Source organism: Salvelinus namaycush, chromosome 21 (genome assembly GCF_016432855.1).
Source record: "Salvelinus namaycush isolate Seneca chromosome 21, SaNama_1.0, whole genome shotgun sequence".
NCBI classification, from domain to species: Eukaryota; Metazoa; Chordata; class Actinopteri; order Salmoniformes; family Salmonidae; genus Salvelinus; species Salvelinus namaycush.
In genome coordinates, this window is record NC_052327.1 from 1,925,228 (window position 1) to 1,944,632 (window position 19,405).

The window sequence follows — 19,405 nt, forward strand, 5'->3', positions numbered from 1 at the left end:
CTTAGTGATGAGCTTTGAGGGCACTATGGTGTTGAATAGCATTCTCACATAGGTGTTCTTTTTGTCCAGGTGGGAAAGGGCAGTGTGGAGTGCGATTGAGATTGCGTCATCTGTGGATCTGTTGCGGCAGTTTGTGAATTGGGTCTAGGGTTTCTGGGATAATGGTGTTGATGTGAGCCATGACCAGCCTTTCAAACCACTTCATGGCTACAGACGTGAGTGCTACGGGTCGTTAGTCATTCAGGCAGGTTACCTTAGTGTTCTTGGGCACAGGGACTATGGTGGTCTGCTTGAAACATGTTGGTATTACAGACTCAGACAGGGAGAGGTTGATAATGTCAGTGAAGACACTTGCCAGTTGGTCAGCGCATAGTTGGAGTACACGTCCTGGTAATCCGTCTGGCCCTGCGACCTTGTGAATGTTGACCAGTCTAAAGGTCTTACTCACATCGATCTGTACTCCTCCTCTTCCCCAGGACGTAACCAGAGACTGGGGCTGACTGGTAGACCCTACAGGAGGATTGGATGTCTAGGAACTTCTAAGTTCTATGTCATCCGCAACACCATCTTTGCCTTCACGCCACAGGTAGATACAGTACAGTACCATTTTGTGTGTGTGTGTGGTGTGTGTGTATACGTCTTACCTTTTCAGGACCCCAATGTCCTAACATTTCACCTGAATGTCCTGACAAGGTAGGAAAAGTCAGGATGTTTTTCATGTCCTGAATTTGTTCAAATGCTATTTTAAGGTTAAGTTAAGGGGGAAAAATTGACCATTAAGAATTATTTTCCCTAACACTTAACCTAACCCTAACTCTACCCCTAGTCCTTAACCCTAACTTTAACCCTAACCCTCAAAATATTATCCCTAACCTCCCCAAAATGTCATGAAAATAAAGGTGTGTGTGTGTGTGTGTGTGTGTGTGTGTGTGTGTGTGTGTGTGTGTGTGTGTGTGTGTGTGTGTGTGTGTGTGTGCGTGCAGAAGCTAAAGCTACCAAAACTATTGCTCATGGTGAACCAGAACAATGAAAATAAACTTTATTGTAAGACCTGATCAGCATGTAGTCTACCTACCTATAGCATGTGGTCTACCTACCTACCTATAGCATGTAGTCTACCTACCTATAAGCATGTAGTCTACCTAACTACCTATAGTATAGCATGCAGCCTAGCTATAGTATAGCATGCAGCCTAGCTATAGTATAGCATGCAGCCTAGCTATAGTATAGCATGCAGCCTAGCTATAGTTTAGCATGCAGCCTAGCTATAGTATAGCATGCAGCCTAGCTATAGTATAGCATGCAGCCTAGCTATAGTATAGCATGCAGCCTAGCTATAGTATAGTATAGCATGCAGCCTAGCTATAGTATAGTATAGCATGCAGCCTAGCTATAGTATAGCATGCAGCCTAGCTATAGTTTAGTATGCAGCCTAGCTATAGTATAGCATGCAGCCTAGCTATAGTATAGCATGCAGCTTAGCTATAGTATAGTATAGCATGCAGCCTAGCTATAGTATAGTATAGCATGCAACCTAGCTATAGTATAGTATAGCATGCAGCCTAGCTATAGTATAGTATAGCATGCAGCCTAGCTATAGTATAGCATGCAGCCTAGCTATAGTATAGTATAGCATGCAGCCTAGCTATAGTTTAGCATGCAGCCTAGCTATAGTATAGCATGCAGCCTAGCTATAGTATAGCATGCAGCCTAGCTATAGTTTAGCATGCAGCCTAGCTATAGTATAGTATAGCATGCAGCCTAGCTATAGTTTAGCATGCAGCCTAGCTATAGTTTAGCATGCAGCCTAGCTATAGTATAGCATGCAGCCTAGCTATAGTATAGCATGCAGCTTAGCTATAGTTTAGCATGCAGCCTAGCTATAGTTTAGCATGCAGCCTAGCTATAGTATAGTATAGCATGCAGCCTAGCTATAGTTTAGCATGCAGCCTAGCTATAGTATAGTATAGCATGCAGCCTAGCTATAGTTTAGCATGCAGCCTAGCTATAGTATAGCATGCAGCCTAGCTATAGTATAGCATGCAGCCTAGCTATAGTTTAGCATGCAGCCTAGCTATAGTTTAGCATGCAGCCTAGCTATAGTTTAGCATGCAGCCTAGCTATAGTATAGTCCTGTCGACCGATGCATGGTTACATTGTAGTCCTGTCGACCGATGCATGGTTACATTGTGGTCCTGTCGACCGATGCATGGTTACATTGTGGTCCTGTCGACCGATGCATGGTTACATTGTGGTCCTGAGTCATAACTTTTGAACTGGGGACTGATGAATGTCCTTACATCCCTGATGACTTTCTAGGATCATTTCATCGTTCAAATGGTCCTTTATTTGGATATCACTTTAGACAGTAGCTACTGAATGTCCCGGGAAGAGAAGGATAGTTACTAGTCTTTTTTATTCCCTCCCTCCCTCCCTCCCTCCCTCCCTCCCTCCCTCCCTCCCTCCCTCCCTCCCTCCCTCCCTCCCTCCCTCCAGTTCATAGATCACCAGCAGTTCTACTTGGCGTTGGACAACCAGATGATTGTTGATATGCTTCGTACAGACCTGTCCTACCTCTCCTCTCGATGGAGGATGACTGGAAGACCCACTGTCACCTTTCCTATCTCTCAGACCATGCTCAGTGAGTCACACACCAGGGTGTGTGTGTGTGTGTGTGTGTGTGTGTGTGTGTGTGTGTGTGTGTGTGTGTGTGTGTGTGTGTGTGTGTGTGTGTGTGTGTGTGTGTGTGTGTGTGTGTGTGTGTGTTAGCTCATTGTCCCTGTATGTTTCAGCTGAAGACCACTCTGACCTGGACCCTGCGGTTCTGGCTACTCTGAAGAAGCTACAGGATGGATACTATGGAGGAGCAAGGTGAGGGCTCCTTATTTATTCATTCATTCATCTGTCCATCTGTGACTCTGTCGCCCGTCTGTCGGTTTGTTTGAAGAAATTAAGGAACAAAAACATTAATTAATTTATCCCTCAGTCTGTCAGTTTTTTTTTGTTTTTGTTTAATCGTTCAATCTTTTGATCATTCATACATCGATCCATTCATTTCTCTCCCTCCAGGATCCAGACGGGGAAGCTCTCTGAGTTCCTGACCACTTCCTGTTTTGCCAAACTCAGCTTCCTGGATGCCAGTAAGCATGCGGGCGGCATGGGCCGGGAACAAGATGATGATGATGACTATGGATGCTTTGCTGAGCATGGCATGACCTTCAATGGTGGTAAGAAAGGAAGGAGGAAGGGGAGGGACATTGTGGGGAGGGACACAGGTATTGTGGTATTTTATTTGGATCCCTATTAGCTGTTGCAAAAGCAGCAACTACTCTTCCTGGGGGCCACACACAACATAATACAGAACATCAATAGACAAGAACAGCTCAAGAACAGAACTACATACATTTATTTTTTAAAGGGCACAAGTAGCCTACATATCAATACATACACACAAACTATCCAGGTCAAATAGGGGAGAGGCGTTGTGCCGCGAGGTGTTTTTTGAGACCAGGTTTGCTGTTCATTTGAGCAATATGAGATGGAAGGAAGTTCCATGCAATAAGGGCTCTATATAATACTCTACGTTTTCTTGAATTTGTTCTGGATTTGGGGACTGTGAAAAGACCCCTGGTGGCATGTCTGGTGGGGTAAGTGTGTGTGTCAGAGCTGTGTGTAAGTTGACTATGCAAACAATTAGGGATTTTCAACACATTAATGTTTCTTATAAAAAGAAGTGATGCAGTCAGTCTCTCCTTAACTCTTAGCCAAGAGAGACTGGCATGCATAGTATTTATATCAGCCTTCTGATTACAATGAAAAGCAAAATGTGCCGCTCTGTTCTGGGCCAACTGCAGCTTAACTAGGTCTTTCCTTGCAGCACTGGACCACACGACTAGACAATAATCAAGATGAGGGAAAACTGCATTTTGGAGTGTGGTGTTAAAAAAGCGGAGCATTTCTTTAATACGGCCAGGCTTCTCCCCATGTTTACAACCATTGCATCTACAGTTGAAGTCAGAAGTTTACATAGACTTAGGTTGGAGTCATTAAAACTTGTTTTTCAACCACTCCACAAATTTCTTGCTAACAAACTATAGTTTTGGCAAGTCGGTTAGGACATCTACTTTGTGCATGACACAAGTAATTTTTCCAACAATTGTTTACAGACAGATTATTTCACTTATAATTCACTGTATCACAATTCCAGTGGGTCAGAAGTTTACATACACTAAGTTGACTGTGGCTTTAAACAGCTTGGAAAATTCCATAAAATGATGTCATGGCTTTAGAAGCTTCTGGTAGGCTAATTGACATAATTTGAGTCAATTGGAGGTGTACCTCTGGATGTATTTGAAGGCCTACCTTCAAACTCACTGCCTCTTTGCTTGACATCATGGGAAAATCAAAAGAAATCAGCCAAGACCTCAGATTTTTTTTTTGTAGACCTTCACAAATCTGGTTCATCATTAGGAACAATTTCCAAACGCCTGAAGGTACCATGTTCATCTGTACAAACAATAGTACGTAAGTATAAACACCATGGGACCACGTAGCCATCATACCGCTCATGAAGGAGACGCGTTCTGTCTGCTTGAGATGAACATATGTTGGTGCAAAAAGTGCATATCAATCCAAGAACAACAGCAAAGGACCTTGTGAAGATGCTGGAGGAAACTGGTATAAAGGTATCTATGTCCGCAGTCAAACGAGTCCCTATATCGACATAACCTGAAAGGCCGCTCAGCAAGGAAGAAGCCACTGCTCCAAAACCGCCATAAAAAATGGTTTGCAACTGCACATGGTGACAAAGATCGTACTTTTTGGAGAAATGGCCTCTGGTCGAATGAAACAAAAACAGAGCTGTTTGGCCATAATGACCGTCGTTATGTTTGGAGGAAAAAGGGGGAGGCTTGCAAGCCAAAGAACACCATCCCAACCACCATCCCAACCGTGAAGCACGGGGGTGGCAGCATCATGTTGTGGGGGTGCTTTTCTGCAGGATGGACTGGTGCACTTCACAAAATAGATGGCATCATGAGAAAGGAAAATTATGTGGATATATTGAAGCAACATCTCAATACATCAGTCAGGAAGTTAAAGTTTGATTACCAAATACTAATTGAGTGTATGTAAACTTCTGACCCACTGGGAATGTGATGAAAGAAATAAAAGCTGAAACAAATCATTCTCTCTACTATTATTCTGACATTTCACATTCTTAAAATACAGTGGAGATCCTAACTCACCTAAGACAGGGAATTTTTACTAAGGTGTATGTAAACTTCCGACTTCAACTGTATATGTTTTGACCATGACAGTTTACAATCTAAGGTAACGCCAAGTAATTTAGTCCCCTCAACTTGTTCAACAGCCACACCATTCATTACCAGATTCAGAGGTCTAGAACTTAAGGAATGATTTGTACCAAATACAATGCTCTTAGTTTTAGAGATGTTCAGGACCAGTTTATTCCAAAACAGACTGCAACTCTTTGTTAAAGGTTTTAGTGACTTCATTACCTGTGGTTGCTGATGCGTATATGGTTGAATCATCAGCATACATGGACACACATGCTTTGTTTAATGCCAGTGGCAGGTCATTGGTAAAAATAGAAAAGAGTAGAGGGCCTAGAGAGCTGCCCTGCGGTACACCACACTTTACATGTTTGACATTAGAGAAGCTTCCATTATAGAAAACCCTTTGAGTTCTATTAGATAGATCGCTCTGAATCCATGATATTGCAGAGGTTGAAAAGCCATAAGTTATACGTTTTTTTCAACAACAGGTTATGGTCAGTAATATCAAAGGCTGCACTGAAATCTAACAGTACAGCTCCCACAATTTCCTATTATCAATTTCTCTCAACCAATCATCAGTCATTTGTGTCAGTGCAGTTCATGTTGAGTGCCCTTCTCTATAAGCATGCTGAAAGTCTGTTGTTAATTTGTTGACAGAGAAATAGCATTGTATTTGGTCAAACACATTTTTTTCAACAGTTTGCTAAGTGCTGGCAGCAAGCTTATAGGTCTGCTGTTAGAACCAGTAATGGCCGCTTTACTGCTCTTGGGTAGCGGATATACTATGGCTTCCCTCCAGGCCTGAGGACAAAGCCTTTCCTCTCGGCTCAGATTAAAGATATGACAGATAGGAGTGGCTATAGAGTCAGCTACCATCCTCGGTAGCTTTACATCTAAGTTGTCAATGCAGGAGGTTTGTCATTACAATAATTTCTCCACCTCTCCCACACTAACTTTATAAAATTCAAACTTGCAAAGCCCTTAGCTCTGTGTGTGTGTGTGTGTGTGTGTCTCTCTCTCTCTCCTTCTACTCCCATTCATCTCTCCCCTCCTCCTTTCTCCCCCTCCCTCCCGCTCTCCCTCTCTCTCCTTCTACTCCCCTTCCTCTCTCCCTCCTCCTTTCTCCCCCTCCCTCTCTAGAGGCTGATGATCTAGCCCAGTACCTGGACCAGTTGTTGATCACAGCGAACCCCAGCAGAGGGTCAAAGGTCAGGGTTATTTATTAGTAAATACATTTTTTTTTTTTTACATATACATTTTCTCACAAAGTATTAAATATATATATGGGGTCAGATTCTCAGATCTAGATGAATCCTCGTCCTGGACAAAAAAAAGAAGCTCATTGGAGAATCTCCATTGAAATTGGTTTATAGTCCAGGATTAGGCTTAATCTGTCTCTGGGAAACCTGGCCCTAATCTAACCAATACACTTGTCCCATGTCTTTTCTGGATGATTATTTTGGGTTATAGGTCAGAGGTGACTCTGGAGGGTTGGACAGGTTCAAAGCAGCAGCCACCAAGACCAAGGATATGGTGTCTCTGATGCACAAGGCCAAGGAACTCCACCTACACAGTGAGCAACTTTTTAAGGGTGTCCAACTCATTCCATGGAGGCCCAGTGTCTGCAGGTTCCTCCCTGGTACCTGTTCCATCAAGGTCATTGATCAGATCTCTCTTTCCACCTCTCTTTTTACCCCCATCTCTCTCTCCCCTCCTCCCCCCCTCTCTCTGTCGCTCTCTCTCCCCTCCTCCCCCCCTCTCTGTCGCTCTCTCTACCCCCCCCTCTCTCTCTCTTCCCTCCTCCCCCCTCCTCTGTCGCTCTCTCTCCCCTCCTCCCCCCCTCTCTCTCTCTCTACCCTCCTCCCCCCTCTCTGTCGCTCTCTACCCTCCCTCTCTCTTCTAGATGCCCACTTGTATCTCCCCACCAAGCTCTTCCGTTCCCCTCAGCCCTCCCTACACCTCACCCTCACAGATTCCTCTGCGCCTCACACCAGTCAGGTAGGGGTGTGTGTGAGTGTGTACATTAACATTTTCTCAAGCCTTATACTAAAAGACCACTCTCTCTCACTTTCTCTCTCTCTCCTCCACCTCTCTCTATAGTTTCCTCAGGTCGTAGTGACCTCAGAGTGTAACCTGCCCAGAGATTCCAGTGGTGATATAGACTACAATAGTCTGGTCCAGCTCCTCAGAGACACCCACAGTCTACCAGACCAGGCGGACATACTGTACATCCTCTTCAAAGACAAGTCAGATTCTCTTCTACCTCTTTATACAAGATCTCTTTCTGTCTGTCTGTATTCATCCCTCCATCCTTCTTTACAGATACTTAAAAATCGACCTGCTTTGAATTGAACATGAGAATTTTCAAGAATTGTGTGTCTGTCTCTGTCTGTCTGCGTGTCTCTGTCTGTCTGCGTGTCTCTGTCTGTCTGCGTGTCTCTGTCTGTCTGCGTGTCTCTGTCTGTCTGCGTGTCTCTGTCTGTCTGCGTGTCTCTGTCTGTCTGCGTGTCTCTGTCTGTCTGCGTGTCTCTGTCTGTCTGCGTGTCTCTGTCTGTCTGCGTGTCTCTGTCTGTCTGCGTGTCTCTGTCTGTGTGCGTGTCTCTGTCTGTGTGCGTGTCTCTGTGTGTCTCTGTGTGTGTGTCTCTGTGTGTCTCTGTGTGTGTGTGTGTGTGTGTGTGTGTGTGTGTGTCTCTGTCTGTGTCTGTGTGCGTGTCTCTGTCTGTCTGCGTGTCTCTGTGTGTGTGTGTGTGTGCATGCATGTCTCTGTGTGTGTGTGTGTGTGCGTGCGTATGTGTATCTGTCCACTAGGGGTATGGAGTGGGACACCAGGCTACATGGTAAAGGCTCTACAGTCCGCTCCCTGCTGACAGACCTGTATGTGAAGGCAGGAGACCTCAAACACTGGGGACTCATACGCATGATCTCTGGAATACTGAGGAAGAAAGTAGAGGAACTCGACTGGGTAAACATAGAAACACACAAACATTGTTCAATCTCTTGGCCTGCTGCTGAACTTTTCAGTGGTTGATTAGTGCAGGCCTATTATGATTGGTTGCTAGGTGTTAGCAGGCCTGTTTTGAGTGGTTGATGAGGACAGATCTGTTTTGATTGGTTGATGAACGTATACTTGTTTTTGATTAGTTGCTGTGTGTCCCCAGGCTTGCTCTGATTTGTTGGCCCACCAGAAGCACCTGACTGTGGGTCTGCCTCCAGAACCTCGGGAGAAGACCATCACAGCGTCAGTTTACTTCCTACTTCCTGCATCCTAAATGGCACCAGGTTCCCTTTGTAGGGCACTACTTTTGACCAGAGACTCTGAGTGATGCATGTTGACCAGGGCTCCCCTTGAAAAATACAGTAGATATATGGTGGTTAAATATATTAAAAAGAAACATGGTTGTGATGGTCTCTCTCTGTATCCCTTCACCTCTCTCTTTCCTATTATTGCCTCTCTCTCTCTCTCTCTCTCTCTCTCTCTCTCTCTCTCTCTCTCTCTCTCTCTCTCTCTCTCTCTCTCTCTCTCTCTCATCCTTCTCTCTCTCTCATCTCTCTCTCTCTCATCCTTCTCTCTCTCTCTCTCTCTCTCTCATCCTTCTCTCTGTCTCTCTCTCTCTCATCCTTCTCTCTGTCTCTCTCTATCTCTCTCTCATCCTTCTCTCTCATCTTTCTCTCTCTCTCTCTCCTCTCTCTCTCTCTTTATCCCTTCATCTTTCTCTCCTCTCTCTCCATCTCTCTGTCTCTCAGACCCATCCCTCCAGACAAGCTGGCCATGCTGATAGATGAAGCTAGTGAGAACAACATCACTATAGCCATCCTCACACAGGTACACAGGCACACATACTGTATGCTCACTCATTTGGCCAAGCGTTCCGTTTCAAACTACCTCTGTTTCTCTCTCTTGCGGTTGTGTGTGTGTGTCTGTGTGTATTTAACAGGAGATCATGGTGTACCTGGCGATGAACATGCGTACCCAACCCAGCCTGTTCAGTGAGATGTACAGGCTGCGTATCGGACTCATCATCCAGGTGATGGCCACAGAGCTGGCACAGTCTCTCAACTGCTCAGGTAATAACAGTCATATTAATAGTAGCAGGAAGTTGGACCCAGAGCTGGCACAGTCAACCTCTCAGGTAATAACAGTCATATTAATAGTAGCAGGAAGTTGGACCCAGAGCTGGCACAGTCAACCTCTCAGGTAATAACAGTCATATTAATAGTAGCAGGAAGTTGGACCCAGAGCTGGCACAGTCAACCTCTCAGGTAATAACAGTCATATTAATAGTAGCAGGAAGTTGGACCCAGAGCTGGCACAGTCAACCTCTCAGGTAATAACAGTCATATTAATAGTAGCAGGAAGTTGGACCCAGAGCTGGCACAGTCAACCTCTCAGGTAATAACAGTCATATTAATAGTAGCAGTAAGTTGGACCCAGAGCTGGCACAGTCAACCTCTCAGGTAATAACAGTCATATTAATAGTAGCAGGAAGTTGGACCCAGAGCTGGCACAGTCAACCTCTCAGGTAATAACAGTCATATTAATAGTAGCAGGAAGTTGGACCCAGAGCTGGCACAGTCAACCTCTCAGGTAATAACAGTCATATTAATAGTAGCAGGAAGTTGGACCCAGAGCTGGCACAGTCAACCTCTCAGGTCACATTGACTAGAAAAGGACTATTATTATTTTTGGCCCTACTGTGAAGTAGGAACTAGTGTCAAACATCCTGTAACCAGTCACAATTCAATACAATTATTATTTTTTTGTTGTCAAAAGTGAATTTTGAAATTGTGTGTCGCGGGTGTGTTCCCTGTAGGAGAGGAGGCTACAGAGAGTCTGATGAGTCTGAGTCCGTCAGAATTGAAGATCCTGCTGCATCACATCCTCAGTGGGAAGGAGTTTGGAGTGCAGAGGAGCGGTATGAAGCCTCTATGAACTGTTACGACATCTTTATGAACAGTTATCAGATTCCCGTGAACTCATATTTTACAAGTAATATACTATACACACATATTATGACATCCTTACACGTGGGATCCTGTGTTTGTTCTATGTTATAATAATGTGTGTGTGTGTTCCAGTGCGGTCTGTAGACGCAGGTGCCAGTCCTGCCATCTCTATCCACGAGGTGGGTAATGTGGGCGCCACCAAGAGCGAGAGGGCAGGCATCAGCAAGCTGAAGAGTGACATGAGGATGGTACGTATTAAAGGGGAGATCTGGAGTTGGAACCGCAACAAAGAGGTTACCCTGACGACACTTTTTTGGGGGGGGGGGGGTGAAAATCTGAGGGACGGGGCTGGAGAAATGTAACCATTTTCAGATGTATAGAAGGAATTATGGACGTTGACCATCTGAGAGATCAGCATGATAGTTTTACTTGTAGTGTGTTTATCCTTCTGATTTGTTATTTTAAATGGGTCAACTGAACCTGAACTAAAACCGATTGGCTGGGAGCACATGACATCACAGGTCTATTGGCTTTTTAAAGCTGCAAAATGTAACTTTTGGGACCTGACCAAATTCTCATTGACAGATCTATAACACGCAGATCTATAACACGCAGATCTATAACTCACAGATCTATAACTCACAGATCTATAACACACATTCCTTTCTCGTTGAAAGCAAGTCTAAGAAGTGGTAGATATGCTCTTAAGTTTCGTGTTTTGCGTCTTTTACTTTCGTTTATTTTGTACACCAGCTTCAAACAGCTGAAAACACAATATTTTTAGTCAAGGGAAATATATTTCACAGAGTTTAGACAGTACAATGATTCTCTACACTAGACTTGCTTGTTTTGTCACATAAACTGAAATTAGGCGAAGTATTAGAATATTTGCAACCAGGAAATGGATGAGTGATTTCTGCATAGAGCGCATATTTAAAAGGTTCAGAACCCTGTGAATGTGACACGTCATTTAACTTTTGTAGTTTTTTTTCAAATGGTGTTTAATTGTCAAGGACGTGACCCAATGTTTTTCAGCAAATTCAAACACAAATATTATTATATACATATTAAATTACCGCTTTTTCACGAATTTGATTATATAATTGCCAAGCCCATTCAAAAGGGGACTGACTCCGATGTAGGAGGAGGTCACCTTCAGGGTATTGAAGTAAAAAACCATTGGTTATGACACTACAGACCAAATACCAACAGTACCCAGACTGTTCTCTCCAGAGCTTGTCACTCAGTCATCTTTCCATTTCAGTTGGAGGAGCACAGGTTGTCATGGTCGCAGCAAAGACAGGTGACGATGATGGTCATGACTTGTTGCTTGGTTACAGGGTGTTAATTCACTTGTGCACTGTCAACAGTTTGCATGCAAAAGTCACTTAAAACCATTTGAATTATGGTCAAAAATCAAATCGTGATTCACTTGTGGTCAATCCCCTGGATCCTGGGTTCTTATATGTTATTGCCTTGGTAATAGGGCGGTCTCTATGGTGATGACTATGGTGGTCGGTTGGCACAGTGATTTAACGTAGTTGTTCACCCTAACACAGTTCACACACACACTGTTCCCATTGGCTGTTGTCCTGTTGTGAATTCTTTCTCCCCACCTCAGAGCCTAACACCACATTCGCTGGACATGGAACATATTGAATCTGGGGTAAGAGTTACAATACATTTTAGCACACAAAATGTACTTTCAAATTGTCCTGGCTTTTCCAGTTTACATCCTAACTCATTGTAATTAGCATAGAGAAATTGCCATTTTGCAGTTGAAATGGTTAATCTCTCATTGGCTTAACGTGATATGTACACAGTAGGTATATTTTATGTCTCTGTCAGAGGTACAACCTCCCGCCCATACCTTATATTCGTATGTATTTATATATTCATATGTACTGTATAGGTCTCTCTCCCAGTTTTGATGTCTTTACTATTATTCTACAATGTAGAAAATAGTAAAAATTAAGAAAAACCCTTGAATGAGTGGGTGTGTCCAAACTTTTGACTGGTACTGTATATGTGTGCATATATTTGTATTGTAGCGAATTTGGTGGGTAGCCCTGACTGGGACTCGAACCGGGGTCAAGCGACTGTGAAGCCAACACCGTAAACATTACGCCAGGAGGTGGGGACCTGTTGACGAGGTCGCTAGGTGTTGGGTTAAGGTTGCTACAGTGTGTGTGTGTGTGTGTGTGTGTCACAGAGGTACAGGCTCCCCTCCATAGAGTCTCTGGACGTTCCAGTGAGCACGCCCGTCGTCAAGGATACGAGGCACGGCCAATGGCTGCGTAGGAGACGTCTAGACGGAGCACTCAACAGAGTCCCCATAGGCTTCTATCAGAAGGTCTGGAAGATTCTGCAGAAGGTCTGGACTTACCTTGCAATATACATTTAGTATAGTATTACAGTATATATAGTTTAGTATAACTGTATGTGTGTATCTGTGTGTGTGTGTGTATATATATATATATATGTATATATTAGTATAACAATGTATATATTAGTATAACAATGTATACATAAACAAAAACAAGAAACGTCCTCTCACTGTCAACTGCGTTAATTTTCAGAAAACTTAACATGTGTAAAGTTCCACAGACGTGACTAACAGAAATGGAGTAATGTGTCCCTGAACAAAGGGGGGTTCAAAATCAAAAGTAACAGTCAGTATCTGGTGTGGCCACCAGCTGCATTAAGTACTGCAGTGCATCTCCTCCTCATGGACTGCACCAGATTTGCCAGTTCTTGCTGTGAGATGTTACCCCACTCTTCCACCAAGGCACCTGCAAGTTCCCGGACATTTCTGGGGGGAATGGCCCTAGCCCTCACCCTCCGATCCAACAGGTCCCAGACGTGCTCAATGGGATTGAGATCCGGGCTCTTCGCTGGCCGTGGCAGAACACTGACATTCCTGTCTTGCAGGAAATCACGCACAGAACGAGCAGTATGGCTGGTGGCATTGTCATGCTGGAGCGTCAGGATGAGCCTGCAGGAAGGGTACCACATGAGGGAGGAGGATGTCTTCCCTGTAACGCACAGCGTTGAGATTGCCTGCAATGACAACAAGCTCAGTCCGATGATGCTGTGTTACACCTCCCCAGACTATGACAGACCCTCCACCTCCAAATTGATCTCGCTCCAGAGTACAGGCCTCGGTGTAATGCTCATTCCTTCGACGATAAATGCGAATCCGAATGAGACAAAACCGCGACTCGTCAGTAAAGCACTTTTTGCCAGTCTTGTCTGGTCCAGCGACGGTGGGTTTGTGCCCATATGTGAAGTTGTTACTGGTGAGGATCTGCCTTACAACAGGCCTACAAGCCCTCAGTCCAGCCTCTGGAGGGATTGTGCATTCCTGGTGTAACTCGGGCAGTTGTTGTTGCCATCCTGTACCTGTCCCGCAGGTGTGATGTTCGGATGTACCGATCCCATGCAGGTGTTGTTACACGTGGTCTGCCACTGCGAGGACAATCAGCTGTCTGCCCTGTCTCCCTGTAGCGCTGTCTTCGGCGTCTCACAGTATGGACATTGCAATTTATTGCCCTGGCCACATCTGCAGTCCTCATGCCTCCTTGCAGCATTCCTAAGGCACGTTCACGCAGATGAGCATGGACCCTGGGCATCTTTCTTTTGGTGTTTTTCAGAGTCAGTAGAAAGGCCTCTTTAGTGTCCTAAGTTTTCATAGCTGTGACCTTAATTGCCTACCGTCTGTAAGCTGTTAGTGTCTTAACGACCGTTCCACAGGTGCATGTTCTTTAATTGTTTATGGTTCATTGAACAAGCATGGGAAACGGTGTTTAAACCCTTTACAATGAAGATCTGTGAAGTTATTTTGATTTTTAACTAATTATCTTTGAACGACAGGGTCCTGAAAAAGGGATGTTGCTGAGTTATTTATATATATATATATATATATATATATATATATATATATATATATATATATATATATATATATATATATATATATATATTATAACACCATGGTATAATGTATATATTATACTTATAATCTACAGGTAACTGCCAAAATAAAGGAAACCCCAACATAAAGTGTCTTAATAGGGTGTTGGGCCACCACGAGCAAGAACAGCTTCAATGCACCTTGTCATAGATTCTACAAGTGTCTGGAACTCTATTGGAGAGATGCAACACCATTCTTCCACAATAAATTCCATCGTTTGCTGTTTAGTTGATGGTGTTGGAAAACACTGTCTCAGGCACCACTCCTGAATCTTCAATAAGTGTTCATTTGGGTTGAGATCAGGTGACTGAGCTGACCATGACATACAGTTTACATCGTTTTCATGCTCGTCAAACTATTCAGTGACCGCCCATGACCTGTAGATGGGGGCATTGTCATCCTATGGGGGAATTATCATCCTATGGGGGCATTATTATCATATGGGGGCATTATCATCCTATGGGGGGGGGGGGGGGGGGGGGGGCATTATCATCCTATGGGGGCATTATCATCCTTATGTGGTGTAACCATGGTAACCAAAATGATGGCCTGCCTAGCATTTATATACATTACCCAAAGCATGATGGGATGTGAATTGCTTAATTAACTCAGAAACCACACCTGTGTGAAAGTACCTGCTTTCAATATAGTATGTCAGGGTTTTGACTCAACTTGGGTGAATGATGCGTCTTGACATTGATTGGGCCAAAAGCGGCACTATAGTAATCAACAAATGAAATTCCAGACTTTGAACAAGAGTATCTCCTTTCCTGTTTTGAGCTTGAATTGTTGTCCCTAATTGACCCAAGGGGGAGGGCGCTGCGTCATTCATGTTTACTGTTGCCTTTTATAGGTGTAGTATTAGAATCCCCCTTTAGGGTTCTACCAAATATAGTAATTTATATATATATAATGTTAATATAATATTGTATTGTGTATAGTAATAGTATTATGTTAATAGTATGTTATATATATAATGTTAATATAATATTGAATAGTGTATAGTATTATATATTAATATTGTGTATAGTAATAGTATTATGTTAATAGTATTTTATATATATAATGTTAATATAATATTGTGTGTAGTAATAGTATTATGTTAATAGTATTTTATATATATAATGTTAATATAATATTGAATTGTGTATAGTATTATATATTGTGTATAGTAATAGTATTATGTTAATAGTATTTGAACCCAGGTCTGATTCTAACCCATTCAGTCATTAAAATAATTGTTTTGCTTTGCAGTGTCATGGTCTGTCCATAGAAGGATTCGTTCTACCATCTTCAACGACAAGGGAGGTAAGGCGTCCAATCACAGCGCTGATTAGAAATGCCTCTGTTGAGAAATTATGTATAAAAAAATGATGACTACTGATCATGCATTGGAATAATTTACTATTCAGACAACTGTACTTCCTGACTTCAGAAAGTCTCTCTCTCCAACTCCCTCTCTCTCATCCCATCTCCCATCTCTCATCCCATCTCCCATCTCTCATCCCATCTCCCATCTCTCATCCCCTCCCATCTCTCATCCCCTCCCATCTCTCATCCCATCTCCCATTTCCCATCCCATCTCTCATCCCATCTCCCATCTCTCATCCCCTCCCATCTCTCATCCCATCTCCCATCTCTCATCCCCTCCCATCTCTCATCCCCTCCCATCTCTCATCCCATCTCCCATCTCTCATCCCCTCCCATTTCCCATCCCATCTCTCATCCCCTCCCATCTCCCATCCCATCTCTCATCCCCTCCCATCTCTCAACCCATCTCTCAACCCATCTCTCAACCCATCTCTCATCCCATCTCTCATCCTTCCACTCCCCCAACCCCCGTCACACCCCAGATGACTTTAGATGAGATCAAGTTTGCGGTGCACGTGGAGACGGTGCTGAACCGGGTGCCCCAGCCAGAGTACCGCCAGTTACTGGTGGAGGCCATCTTAGTTCTCACCATGCTGGCAGACGTGGATATAGACAGCGTGGGCAGCATCATCCATGTAGAGAAGATCGTCCACATCGCCAACGACATGTTTTACCACGACCAGGTGGGTGGGCTCGCATTTGTTTGTTCTAATATGAACAGGTGGGTTCTGTTCTTTTTTTCTACCAGTACTAGATGGGCCTTTTCCTTTCCTTCTTTCTTTCTTTCTTTCCTTCCTTCTTTCTCTTTCCTTCTTTCTTTCTCTTTCCTTCTTTCTTTCTCTTTCCTTCTTTCTTTCCTTCTTTCTTTCTCTTTCCTTCTTTCTTATATTTTTTTTCCTTATTTTTTTCTTTCTTAAATTAAAGTTCCTCCCTCCCCTCCTCTACAGAAGGACTTGGGAGCAGAGGAGCAGATCTTAGAGAGAGACCCCTCCACAGGAGTGTGTCGCTTGTTGTATGACAGCGCCCCAAGTGGACGATTTGGCAGTATGACATACCTCACCAGGGCTGTGGCTGTATATGTACAGGACTTTCTGCCCTGCGGCTCCTGTGCCGTGCAGTAGACACACACGTGCTGGCTGTATCAGAATACCTGTACCTGCATTCTAAAGGGGAGGCTTTTTTGGGAGGCTTTTTTGGGTATGTGAAAGTAGAACGTTTTAATATTATTTGACATTTTGAAAATTGAGTGTGTTTTAAATGCCAAGATGTCATATTAATTTGGCCTTTCGTCTAGTAGAATTCGCTATATACTCTATTGAGGAAGAGAATCGTCTTTTCACACCCACTTGTGTTTGACAACAGCTGAAATCAGAATAGGGGACGGCGCTCTACAAAAATGAACGACTGGTGGAAACAAGCCCGATTGCGCATTAGATAAGTAGTATGTTGATATTTGTTGCTTACTGCATATGTCTTTACTAAGCAGTACGTTCTAAATAGTATGTAGTACTGTTAGTACACAATATGTAGTTTTAGTAAGTAGGAGGCATGACAGATTTCAGACACGGCCATCCACACACACCAACATGTACACGCTTTAAACACAAACACAAGTGTGATCTGACTGTTAGACTTCAAAAGCATTTACTTGAGTGTTCATTGGGTCTCATTTTTTATCATTTTTTTGTCCAGCCTGGCAGATATTTACATCCAACATGGACAACACACTGTCTTTGTTTGGTCAGACAAATAGCACCCTATTCCATATATATAGTGTACTACATCAACCAGGCCCCTTAGGGTCCTGTAATCCTTGCTAACTATTACTCGATAACTAGTACGTCACTGGTACCTAATAACTGATAACTAGTCATTGATAACTAGTAAGTCACTGATAACTGATAACTAGTCATTGATAACTAGTAAGTAAGTGGTACCTAATAACTGATAACTAGTCATTGATAACTAGTAAGTCACTGATAACTGATAACTAGTCATTGATAACTAGTAAGTAAGTGGTACCTAATAACTGATAACTAGTCATTGATAACTACTAAGTAACTGGTACCTAATAACTGATAACTAGTCATTGATAACTAGTAAGTCACTGATAACTGATAACTAGTCATTGATAACTAGTAAGTAACTGGTACCTAATAACTGATAACTAGTCATTGATAACTAGTAAGTCACTGATAACTGATAACTAGTCATTGATAACTAGTAAGTAACTGGTACCTAATAACTGATAACTAGTCATTGATAACTAGTAATTGAGACCTATAAGAGGGTTATCATGGGCAGTTTACAGTTCCATTATCTGATTTGTTGAGATGACTTGACTAATGTATAATCTTCTGGTAGGTCTGCCTCCATGTGATAGATGTTGTGTGTTTCCTAATCCTGGGGACCTTAAAGGGTGAGCATTTATGTTGTTGAACTAACACACTTGACTGATGGAGGTGTATTAGTGCTAGGACAATAACAAAAATGTGCACCTTGGGTCGCAGGGACCAGGATTGGAAAACACTGTTGAAACTGATGCTGCCTGGGTTGTATAAATGTCGGACATTTTGTTTTATTGCCAGTGTGAATTCTGGGACATTTTTGTTTCTGAACCTCAAAAGCCATATGCTGTATTATGAAGGTGTTGTTTTGGGGATTTTCACAGTTGCTGTTTTTTGTTTACTAATATACAAGGCAGAAAGTATAACATAATATGCAAAAAGAGGACGATGTAGATTTGATAAATTACTTAATTTGAGAAATGTTTTCTTTTTGTGATTTATTTTTACAAGCTCAACTTTTATAAAGGTTAAGTTAAATGAATGTAATTGGCTTTGCAAGTATTCGATCAGATTAAACGTTAGCCAACAGAACAAACGGTAATGAATGTAACTAAAGGTGTGGTTTCTAATGTCACCCTGTTCTCTATGCATGATACTATAAACTGAGTGGACAAAACATTAAGAAAACCGTCTCTTTCCATGACATAGAATGACCAGGTGAAAGATATGATCCCTTATTGATGCCACCTGTTAAGTCCACTTCAACCAGTGTAGATGAAGGGGAGGAGACAGGTTAAAGAGGGATGTTTTTAAGCCTGGAGTCAATTGGGACATGGGTTGTGTGTGTGTGTGCCATTCAGAGGGTGAATGGGCAAGACAACATATTTAAGTGCCTTTGAACAGGGTATGGTAGTAGGTGCCAGGTGCACCGGTTTAGATGTGTCGAGAACTGCAACGCAAGTCAATATTAGGAAGGTGTTCTTAATGTTTTGTACACTGTATATACACTACACAATATAGCTCAGGAATGGGGCGCAACAAACTCAAATGTCAGTTTGTACTCATATTTAAAAAGTGCAATTTGTATCGGAATAAAATCCTTCACAAAAAAAAGTGACAAGAGATTGGCACCTTGATGAGTTGAATAGTTTGTAAAATGATATATATGTTCACAGTAGATGGTGGTAACCTCAATGTAATTGGCTACTGAAAGGTTTTACTGTATCTGTAAGTAAGGATCACTGTTTGACAATAAAATAAATCATATAGATGGAATATTAAAGGCTGTTGCGAGGAGCCGTTGCAGTGTGATTTGTTCATAGTCACAAATGCATGTTACTGATGTATGTAAACCAGTTATGTCTGATTTCATTTCATTTAACCTTTTATTTAACAAGGCAAGTCAGTTAAGAACAAATTCTTATTTTACAATGACGGCCTACCTCGGGCCAAACCTTAACACCGAATGACGCAGGGCCAATTGTGCTCCGCCCTATGGGACTCCCGATCACGGCCGGTTGTGAAACAGCCCG

At 42.8% G+C, this 19,405-nt stretch overlaps 1 protein-coding gene across 6 annotated transcripts in view; it reads left to right on the forward strand.

Moving 5' to 3' along the window:
* Positions 1 to 19,169, forward strand: part of phka1a (phosphorylase kinase, alpha 1a (muscle)) — a 55,308-nt gene extending 36,139 nt beyond the window's left edge. The window contains exons 15-34 of one of the 6 annotated variants that reach the window (XM_039017045.1): positions 477 to 586; positions 2,497 to 2,641; positions 2,793 to 2,871; positions 3,070 to 3,227; positions 6,438 to 6,505; positions 6,768 to 6,870; positions 7,201 to 7,295; positions 7,398 to 7,543; positions 8,106 to 8,259; positions 8,456 to 8,535; positions 9,042 to 9,120; positions 9,233 to 9,362; positions 10,109 to 10,210; positions 10,374 to 10,489; positions 11,506 to 11,544; positions 11,863 to 11,907; positions 12,454 to 12,615; positions 15,469 to 15,522; positions 16,068 to 16,268; positions 16,533 to 19,169. In XM_039017045.1, the coding sequence (XP_038872973.1) occupies positions 477 to 586; positions 2,497 to 2,641; positions 2,793 to 2,871; positions 3,070 to 3,227; positions 6,438 to 6,505; positions 6,768 to 6,870; positions 7,201 to 7,295; positions 7,398 to 7,543; positions 8,106 to 8,259; positions 8,456 to 8,535; positions 9,042 to 9,120; positions 9,233 to 9,362; positions 10,109 to 10,210; positions 10,374 to 10,489; positions 11,506 to 11,544; positions 11,863 to 11,907; positions 12,454 to 12,615; positions 15,469 to 15,522; positions 16,068 to 16,268; positions 16,533 to 16,706 (2,240 nt within the window). In that variant the 3' untranslated portion in view covers positions 16,707 to 19,169. Of the gene's footprint in view, positions 1 to 476; positions 587 to 2,496; positions 2,642 to 2,792; positions 2,872 to 3,069; positions 3,228 to 6,437; positions 6,506 to 6,767; positions 6,871 to 7,200; positions 7,296 to 7,397; positions 7,544 to 8,105; positions 8,260 to 8,455; positions 8,536 to 9,041; positions 9,121 to 9,232; positions 9,363 to 10,108; positions 10,211 to 10,373; positions 10,490 to 11,505; positions 11,545 to 11,862; positions 11,908 to 12,292; positions 12,616 to 15,468; positions 15,523 to 16,067; positions 16,269 to 16,532 lie in introns of those variants that run through there. The other 5 variants (XM_039017046.1, XM_039017049.1, XM_039017047.1 and 2 more) reach the window with 5 other exon arrangements.
* Positions 19,170 to 19,405: the final 236 nt, after the last annotated feature.